Below are 11259 nucleotides of genomic sequence, written 5' to 3' on the forward strand. Positions count from 1 at the left end.
CACATTCAGACTGGTGCTCTGCATGATGACCCTGGTTGATATGGACCTACCTCTGAAGTTCTCTTTCTCCCATTCAAGACTTGTAGCATATCCTGTAAAGATACCCTGATACTGGGGAAGAAGCTTCGGGCCCGTATTACTGCTTCATGAGGAGTGCACTTGGAAAGATTTTTCTGACACCTTTCTACCGTCTTGAACAAATCTGCTAACAGAACTCTCAGTGTTTCCACTTTGGACCCTACACTTTCATCCTGATGGTCGTCCACTATGCATTCAAAATACCACCTCGTGGTAAAAGTGTGTAATTCGCAATGATAGTTATTAAATCATATCATGAAAACATTGAGATAATCATATAAATCAAAATTTATTCATTCAATCATTGGTGGACTGTTTTGATAGGCTGTAGTAGATCGACCATAACGTTTTACTGTAGTAGATCGACCATAACGTTTTACTCTGATAGCTAAATTGAATGAAACCAATTTTATTAGAAAGAGACTCTTAGAGTTTTCCGTTGATATATAGTATCTCACCCAGATCATTTTGTACAAGGAGTTATGATCATTTGAAGTTGACCCAAAAATTCACTTTTGATAGGCTGAACTAGATTGACTATAACTTTTTTCTCCGATAGTCAAATTGGATGAAACCAATTTCATTACAAAGAGGACTCGCAGAGCTTTCCGTTGATATATAGTAGATCACCCAGATCATTATGTACAAGGAGTTATGATCGTTTGAAGCACCATTTACTGTTCACAGTCCGATCGAAATTGTCGTAGTTCGATCGGAATGGTCGTAATTCATCGGTCGAGTGTCCGTTTTCGATGATCTATATTGTCACACCCCTTTTTTAACGCGTACTCCAAAAATGTTTATATTTTTAAAGTTCGAAAGGGTTTTATTATTTAAGTGACAAGAAAAATGTAAATTTATTTCAAAAAAGGATTATTTGCATTTTTTATTCAGAGTCGCCACTTGACATAATCCGATGTGCCAAGTCACCTTTGGAAAATCCTTTTCGAAACCGTTTGACTCTTAAACCGATTTGCAAACAGAGATTCCGACTAAGGAATTCTGTTGATCGAGGGGAAGGTGTTAGGGACCCCTCGATCCCGTTTTTCGACCACAGTCGCTTGGTGGAGTGTATCGACTATTTTGGCATTATGAAATGTATAAACCACACAAAAGAACACAAAATAATCAAACAATAAACAAAACAGAACAGTCCAGAAACGTAAAAGGCCAGTCCAATTATACAGTCCGAAAAAATAAAAAAATACAAAAATATAAATCCTAGTCTAACACTAAATCTAAGCTCCACTGCCCTACCCGACGCCGCGGGCCTTCATCATGATCATTTTCCACCAATATGATACGTCGGGGTATTCCCGGTGAATAAATACAAATGATCTCGGGGCATTCCCCGGCTAAATAAATACATCTGAATTGAATGCGATAAAGTAGAAAACATTCAACACATACTCCACATTCGACATCCAACGGAACATTTATTTCTAAATTTTGCCTACCCGAACCTACGATTGCCTACCCACTTGACTTATCATAATACTATCACGAAATTGATGATTAGCCGTGAAAGTAACAATAACGACGAATCGAAACAACAACAAATCAAAATTAATCCTAGTTCACTTTAACAATTTTTTAACTCGCGCCCCGAATTCCCTTTAAACCACATGATTAATGCATGTTTCGATTTTTCAATCACATCTCATAATCCGAAACCAACATCAAAAACAACACAAACAACGAAGATTCAAACCAAACACACAACAAATAAATCATCCACATCAACAACATCAATAAAAAGTCAAAATAAATTAAAGATTCGGTTAGAAGAAGTGGACCTTGACGAAACTACTCCTCGTTGATAATAAAGAAATCCGAAGACCAAAATACTCGATCGGAGAACCTCACAACGAACAACTCCAAACTCGATATTGAGTTCAACCGGACAGATCGAAAAACCACGACAAAAAACTCACGATGAATAACCCACAAATCCGAATAAACTTCAAAAAAAAACAACCCAAGATCCCAGATTCAAAACCCCAAATCAACGATTTCCAACTATCCTTGCACGAAGAAATAAGAAATACCAGATGAACCGCGACTGAAATTATGAAAAATCGAAAAGACCCAACGCGCGAAATCTCGTCGGAGTCGCAGGGACGAGCTGCCGCCGGAGCTGACCGACGCGCCGTGGCTGGAGCTGGCCGATTATCGGCCGGCGAACGGTGCTGGTCGATTCTCGGCCGGCGAACGGTGCTGGTCGCTGACGGCGGGAGCCGACGGATCTGAGTGGCGCTGTTGTCACCGGAATGATGGAAAGACGGCGGCGACGGCGGTGGTTTCGCTGGTCACCGGCCGAAGAGAGCTTAGAAGGGAGGGTCTTGCCGGCGACGGCGAGAGAGGCGGCGGACGGAGGTTAAAGAGAGGAAGAAAGAGAGTAGAGTTTAGAGAGAGAGAGTGTTGATCTTTGTTTTCTTTGTTGTTTTTTTGGTTCCTGTTCATTTTCTTTTTTTGTGTATGTGGGTAGGTATATATTGTGTCCTTTCTTCTTGGACAAGAAAAAAGAGAGGGGGTGGGGGTAATGGTGAGGTGTTATTTTTGTATTGGGTAGGTGGTTAGGATAAGATAGGGTTAGTTATTTTATTATTTATTTTTTTTGTATTTTACAGGGTATAATGACATGAGTGAGGGTATACGGTAGGATAAAATAAGAGTGGGTAAAAATGACATCGTGGAGGGTACATGATATGCTAAGGTAGAAAAATGAATAAAATTGAACTTCTAAGGAGGGCAAAATTATGTGTCTACATATATATCATTGGAAAGTTTATTCGATAATCTAGGCAATGGTAGGTCAATATCTTATAAATACTGCACAAAAAATTTATGGATCTCTCTAAAGCATAGAACTCGATACGTTTCTCAAGAAATCTTTACGAAGAAAATTTTTTGGGGTATTACAGAAACTATGTTTAAGAGTACCCACTTGAGTTTGATTACGAGTTGGACATCGGCGCCTATCATGTCCAGTCTGTCTACACAACCCGCAAGCTCGTCCATATACTACAGGATCACGATCCATCTCATTAGGTACTCTAGTTGTCCTTTGTCGATTAGGACGACGATACAATTCATTACTTCTCATTACTGCAACATATATCTCGATATCATTCAAAATAAAAATATGAAATTTACAATTATAGATATCCAGACATCTCATGTCTCAAATATATATTCAATAATACAAATCGTCATTGGGAAGCATAAAGCTTGACACATATCTCAAAATATTATTCTAAAATACCATCTCGACATACGTCCCAAAATCATTCAAAATACCACCTCGTGGTAAAAGTGTGTAATTCGCAATGATAATTATTAAATCATATCATGAAAACATTGAGATAATCATATAAATCAAAGTTTATTCATTCAATCATTGGTGGACTGTTTTGATAGGCTGTAGTAGTCGACCATAATGTTTTACTCCGATAGCTAAATTGGATGAAACCAATTTCATTAGAAAGAGGACTCTTAGAGTTTTCTGTTGATATATAGTAGCTCACCCAGATCATTATGTACAAGGAGTTATGGTCGTTTGAAGTTGACCCAAAAATTTGCTTTTGATAGGCTGAACTAGATTGACTATAACTTTTTTCTCCGATAGTCAAATTGGATGAAACCAATTTCATTAGAAAGAGGACTCGCAGAGCTTTCCGTTGATATATAGTAGATCACCCAGATCACTATGTTCAAGGAATTATGATCGTTTGATGACCCTGAAATTCGCCTGGCTGCAGTAATTTTAATTTCCTGCACGTTTTACTGTTCATAGTGCGATCGGAATGGTCGAGGTTCGATCGGAATGGTCGTAACTCATCGCTCGAGTGTCCATTTTCGATGATCTACATATTGTTTGAAAGCTTATTCAATACTCTACGCAATGGTAGGTCAACGTCTTAGAAATACTACACAGAAAATTTATGGATCGCTCTAAAGCGTAGAACTCGATACGTTTCTCACGAAATCTTTACGAAGAAAAATTTCTGGGGTATTACAAAAACTATGTTTAAGAGTACCCACTTGAGTTTGATTACGAGTTGGACATCGGCGCCTATCATGTCCAGTCTGTCTACACAACCCGCAAGCTCGCCCATATACTGCAGGATCACGATCCATCTCATTAGGTACTCTAGTTGTCCTTTGTCGATTAGGACGACGATAGAATTCATTACTTCTCATTACTTCTACATATATCTCGAAATCATTCAAAATAAAAATATGAAATTTACAATTATAGATATCAAGACATCTCATGTCTCAAATATATATTCAATAATTCAAATTGTCATTGGAAAGCATAAAGCTTGACACATATCTCAAAATATTATTCCAAGATACCATCTCGACATACGTCCCAAAATCATTCAAAATACCACCTCGTGGTAAAAGTGTGTGATTCTCAATGATAATTATTAAATCATATCATGAAAACATTGAGATAATCATATAAATCAAAGTTTATTCATTCAATCATTGGTGGACTGTTTTGATAGGCTGTAGTAGATCGACCATAATGTTTTACTCCGATAGCTAAATTGGATGAAACTAATTTTATTAGAAAGAGACTCTTAGAGCTTTTCATTGATATATACTATCTCACCCAGATCATTTTGTACAAGGAGTTATGATCATTTGAAGTTGACCCGAAAATTCACTTTTGGTAGGATGAACTAGATTGACTATAACTTTTTTCTCCGATAGTCAAATTGGATGAAACCAATTTCATTAGAAAGAGGACTCATAGAGCTATCCGTTGAAATATAGTAGATCACCCAGATCATTATGTACAAGGATTTATGATCGTTTGAAGCACATTTTACTGTTCATAATTCGATCGGAATTGTCGCAGTTCGATCGGAATGGTCGTAACTCATCGCTCGAGTGTCCGTTTTTGATGATTTATATATCTTTGGAAAGCTTATTCGATAATCTACGCAATGGTAGGTAAATATCTTATAAATACTGCACAAAAAATTTATAAATCGCTCTAAAGCGTAGAACTCGATACGTTTCTCACGAAATCTTTACGAAGAAAATTTTCCGGGGTATTAAAGAAACTATGTTTAAGAGTACCCACTTAAGTTTGATTACGAGTTGGACATCGGCACCTATCATGTCCAGTCTATCTACACAACCCCCAAGCTCGCCCATATACTGCAGGACCACGATCCATGTCATTAGGTACTCTAGTTATCCTTTGTCGATTAGGACTACGATAGAATTCATTACTTCTCATTACTTCTACATATATCTCGAAATCATTCAAAATAAAAATATGAAATTTACAATTATAGATATCAAGACATCTCATGTCTCAAATATATATTCAATAATTCAAATTGTCATTGGAAGCATAAAGCTTGACACATATCTCAAAATATTATTCCAAAATACCATCTCGACATACGTCCCAAAATTATTCAAAATACCACCTCATGCTAAAAGTGTGTAATTCGCAATAATAATTATTAAATCATATCATGAAAACATTGAGATAATCATATAAATCAAAGTTTATTCATTCAATCATTGGTGGACTGTTTTGATAGGCTGTAGTAGATCGACCATAACATTTTACTTCGACAGCTAAATCAGATGAAACCAATTTCATTAGAAAGAGGACTCTTAGAGTTTTCCGTTGATATATAGTAGCTCAGCCTGATCATTATGTACAAGGAGTTATGATCGTTTGAAGTTGACCCAAAAATTCGCTCTTGATAGGCTAAACTAGATTGACTATAAATTTTTTGTCCGATAGTCAAATTGGATGAAACCAATTTCATTAGATAGAGGACTCATAGAGCTTTCTGTTGATATATAGAATATCACCCAGATTATTATGTACAAGGAGTTATGATCGTTTGAAGCACATTTTACTGTTCACAGTTCGATCGAAATGGTCGTAGTTCGATCGGAATGCTCGTAACTCATCGCTCGAGTGTCCGTTTTTGATGATTTATATATCATTGGAAATCTTATTCGATACTATACGCAATGGTAGGTCAAAGTCTTATAAATACTACACAAAAAATTTATGGATCGCTCTAAAGCGTATAACTCGATACGTTTCTCACGAAATCTTTACGAAGAAAAATTTCTGGGGTATTACAGAAACTATGTTTAAGAGTACCCACTTGATTTTGATTACGAGTTGGACATCGACGCCTATTATGTCCAGTCTGTCTACACAACCCGCAAGCTCGCCCATATACTGCAGGATCACGATCCATCTCATTAGGTACTCTAGTTGTCCTTTTTCGATTAGGACGACTATAGAATTCATTACTTCTCATTACTTCTACATATATCTCGAAATCATTCAAAATAAAAATATGAAATTTACAATTATAGATATCAAGACATCTCATGTCTCAAATATATATTCAATAATTCAAATTGTCATTGGAAAGCATAAAGCTTGACACATATCTCAAAATATTATTCCAAGATACCATCTCGACATACGTCCCAAAATCATTCAAAATACCACCTCGTGGTAAAAGTGCGTAATTCGCAATGATAATTATTAAATCATACCATGAAAACATTGAGATAATCATATAAATCAAAGTTTATTCAATCATTGGTGGACTGTTTTGATAGGCTGTAGTAGATCGACCATAAAGTTTTACTCCGACCGCTAAATTGGATTAAACCAATTTCATTAGAAAGAGGACTCTTAGAGCTTTCCGTTGATATATAGTAGCTCACCCAGATCATTATGTACAAGGAGTTATGGTCGTTTGAAGTTGACCCAAAAATTTGCTTTTGATAGGCTGAACTAGATTGACTATAACTGTTTTCTCTGATAGTCAAATTGGATGAAACCAATTTCATTAGAAAGAGGACTCATAGAGCTTTCCGTTGATATATAGTAGATCACCCAGATTATTATGTACAAGGAGTTATGATCATTTGAAGTTGACCCTGAAATTCGTCTGGCTGCAATAATTTTAATTTCCTGCACGTTTTACTGTCATAGTTCGATCGGAATGGTCGTTGTTCGATCGGAATGGTCGTAACTCATCGCTCGAGTGTCCGTTTTTAATGATCTACATATCTTTGGAAAGATTATTCGATACTCTACGCAATGGTAGGTCAAAGTCTTAGAAATACTACACAAAAAATTTATAGATCGATCTAAAGCGTAGAACTCGATACGTTTCTCACGAAATCTTTACGAAGAAAATTTTTTGGGGTATTACAGAAACTATGTTTAATCTTGAGCTTGGTAGGGCTCTTATGTTGCCAAAAGTTTTAGGATATTTATAAGATGAAATATAATACTCACAGATGACATCTGAAAGATAGAAAAGAGTTGCAAACTCTATCGGAAATCATTTCACATAAAACACCAACAACTCTTATGTCTTAAGTACTAATGCTACAAATGCTAGTTGTAATGTTGGTACAAGATTTCTACTCAATTAATTCATGAAACAATTATTAGACTTAGAAATAATCCACAAAACAGAATTCATTAGACTTAAAACGGTTAGAAATTTTAAGAGTACCCACTAAAGTTTGATTACGAGTTGGGCATCGGCGCCTATCGTATCCAGTCTGTCTACACAACCCGCAAGCTCGCCCATATACTGCAGGACCACGATCCATCTCATTAGGTACTCTAGTTGTCCTTTGTCGATTAGGACGACGATAGAATTCATTACTTCTCATTATAAAACTTGGAGATGGCCAATATGCCTCGTGCCCAACCGGTGAGAATGTCCCGAAATATGTAGCAACATAATTCTCTGTTGTGAAATGCTCGCTAACAAAATTTCTAGCTAGCCCTCCCATTCTTTCAGTAACCTTCATGACATGTGAACACGGAAAGTGCAAATTAGCCCATTTTCCACAATCACATTTTTTATCATTTAGTGAAACACAATGAGGATTACCACCAGTACCATCAACTTGAATAGATCTAACCTCATATGTCCCAGTGGATATATTCCAATCAAAAACAAAGTGTCTTTTTGAACTTTCGTAGTTCTTTGCCCACTTTACTTTGAACCTGTTTGTCCAGAATTCCTTTTGCTCTACAAGTTGGTGCGCTGTTTGAGATCTACGCGTATACCGTTCAACTATTTGCTCCAATGAAAGTCTCACCATGGAAGTGACAGGCAATCCTCGAGCTTTCTTTAGAAGACCATTGAAAGACTCTGAAAGATTTGTTGTCAACACTCCCCATCTTTTTCCATCATCATGGCTAATCGTCAATTTGTCCAATGAAAATTGCATGAGATATTCATATGCTTCTTCATTTTCTTTCCTGATTTCCCACATCAAATCTTCGAACTTCCTTACTTGATGAGCCGATGCAGCATTCCACATTAGATCACTGAGATTCCTATTTGGAAAATAAGATTGAACGTTACTCTTAAGATGTCTTACGCAAAATCGATGAAAGGCCCGAGGCTCCTGGAATTGCCACAACTCCGATAAACTAGCTAAGATTCCTTTTGCCCTATCAGAGATAATACATACATCTTCTCTATCCTTTATTACATGTGCGCTTAGTTTTCTAAAAAACCATTTCCATGCCTCTTTCGATTCCCTGTCAACAATAGCAAATGCTAGAGGAAGAATGTTATCATTTCCATCAATTCCAACAGCAATTAATAATTTTATCTCATATTTACCATACAAATGGGTTCCATCTACTGAAATAACTGGACGACAAGTTCGGAATCCATCAATGCATGGCTTGAAAGCCCAAAATACAAATTTAAACGTTTTTACCTCTAACGAACTCATTGACTCTTCGTGTTTCCATTCTACAATTGTTCCATGGTTAAAGTGTTGAAAAGCTACAAAAAACTTAGGAAGCTCACTAAATGATTTCTGAAAATCACCATACACCAATTTAAATGCTCGTTGACGTCCAAGCCACGCTTTCCTATATGTTACTTGATGACCAAATATCTCATGAACCTTAGAAATGACATCTACTACCAACAATTTTGAATTTTTACGTATTTGATTTAGAAACAAAGATGCAATTAAATTGGTATCTAGGTTAGCGTGACCTGTAGTAAGCCCTTCAGTCTCACATCTATGATTATCAAAATACTTTCCTATCTTCCAAAGGCTACCTCCAACCTTTCGGCCTCGAAGAAACCATCGACAACCTAATGATTCGTGAAACCTGTATATGACAATCCATAGTTTCTTTCTTGATGTTACAACTATGAATTCTTTATTTTTGCGCAAACTCCAAATTGTCACAGCCCGTTTCAATCTATCTTTGCTGCTAAAACACATTCCTTTTTTTAAATCTTTTTTGCCATCGTCAAACCAAACAGAACAACAATTCATCTCAGATTCACGAGTAGAGATAAAAATATCTTTTTCATTCTCTAATGTTGTAAAGTAGGGTATATCATGATTTTGCATTTCAGACACACTTTGACCAAATTGATTATGAAGATTTACACCAATATCATTTTGAGGTAAATCTTCACTATCATTGGTATCTTCATCAGATTCACTTTCTAAGGTTTCACTTTCTCCATCATCTTCTGAAGGTTCATCTTCCTCCGAACTTTCATCACAAATTTGAGCATGTGCATCATTACACAAATCAAAGTTATCCTCATCTTCTCTGCGGAAAAAAAAAATAATGAATTAGTAAAGTAGTGATGCATAAGATTTCTTATAGTTTCAAAAAAAGTAAAGATCACCCACCTGATCTCATATTGTCTGTGGCCACTTTCAATGTGTCCTTGACTGCTTAATCCTTCATCATATGATTGATACTCATGTTCGTTAGGGCTTGCATCAAGTGATTGATGGATACTAGGGGTTGCAGTATATGCAAAATGAGGATGACTGAGCATGGCAAATCCATAATTTTGAGCTAATAAATTCATATGATAACCATCCTGACCATTCATTTGAAATAGATTATTATGATTTGTTGGTCTAGTCTTTACATATATCTCCAAAAGATTTATATCAATTTTATTCGAAAATTTTTGAGGAATGACAAGAAATTGTAGCAAAGACTGGGTCATTCTCTATTTTAAATTCAATAAACCTTGTAATGTTACCTTGAAATGAGCATGGATATTTTCCAGAAATATCCATTTAAATATTTTCACTGTTTGTCCTCATTTTTTCATGCAACATTGCAACTAGTTCAACGTAGCTAGTTGAAATAGACATGCTAACAATCATTCTAGCACCTTCGCTGTATCTAAATCCACTCATTTCATAAATTATTTCACCACCCCAATACAAAGCAACCATCACATTTTCTTCAAAATTAGCCATTTTTCTGCTATACACAAAAATAAGATATGTATTATAATTATTAAAACATCAAAATAATTTTAATGCATTACAAAATATTGGCTAGCCATACCTATTAAAACTTTGTAAATGTCGTTTCTAGAATAAATCACATAAGCAAAAGCTTTGGTTAGAATTGTAAAAATGTGTTTGAATATTCTATACATACTGTCACTTATATAATCTGTTGTCCTAAAACTTTGCAGGTCTGTGATTTGATTCGCTAGAAACGTTACTCACAGTAACATTTTTAACTAAAAATGTGACTAGTGATTACGATTTCAAGGCAAAATTTCTATCAAAAAAGTTGTTGGGTTGATTTGATAGAATCGTTATCCGGAGAAACGTTTTACAGCTAAAACGTTATTGGTGATAACATATTTAATGTCAGATTTGTACAGAGATTCTTGGGTGGCAGAGCTACAGAGAAACGTTACTGGCGGTAACGTCTTATGTCTAAAACGTTACCGAGAGTACCGTTTTATGTCAAAACGTTACTGTGAGTAACGTTTTATATTCTAAAGTCTAACACCAATTCCGTTTGAGCCGTTAACCTTTTTAAAACATAAAACGTTATTGGGAACAACGTTTATACTAGTTTTGTAAAATTTTCAAAAAACAAATTACTTTGGTGAATTGATTCAAAAAATGACTTATTTCGGTCCAAATTCGCACATATCAAACTGATCATTTTTTTAACTCAAATAGAAAGTATACATTGAGAGCAAGTCATCAAGAAAGGTTAGAACTTTGAATTTCTTGCTTATTTTTACCAGTATATATATTATTTTTGTTAATTATGTAGCTTTCCTTTTTGTGTTTTTTTCCATGTCGATAGATAATGTTGCTTGTTCTCCTTTT

The 11259-nt window shown here is 35.6% G+C and overlaps 1 protein-coding gene across 1 annotated transcript; it reads right to left on the bottom strand.

The window, feature by feature from the left end:
• Nucleotides 1–7512: 7512 nt before the first annotated feature.
• On the bottom strand, nt 7513–10116 carry LOC124897807. Its single transcript, XM_047411267.1, has 2 exons — nt 9793–10116; nt 7513–9709 (listed from the first exon to the last, which is right to left on the bottom strand). Exons 1-2 carry the CDS (start codon nt 9999–10001, stop codon nt 7555–7557), a joined length of 2364 nt encoding a protein of 787 aa, XP_047267223.1. The 5' UTR covers nt 10002–10116; the 3' UTR covers nt 7513–7554.
• Nucleotides 10117–11259: the final 1143 nt, after the last annotated feature.

Source organism: Capsicum annuum, chromosome 4 (assembly GCF_002878395.1).
Source record: "Capsicum annuum cultivar UCD-10X-F1 chromosome 4, UCD10Xv1.1, whole genome shotgun sequence".
Classification (NCBI taxonomy): Eukaryota; Viridiplantae; Streptophyta; class Magnoliopsida; order Solanales; family Solanaceae; genus Capsicum; species Capsicum annuum.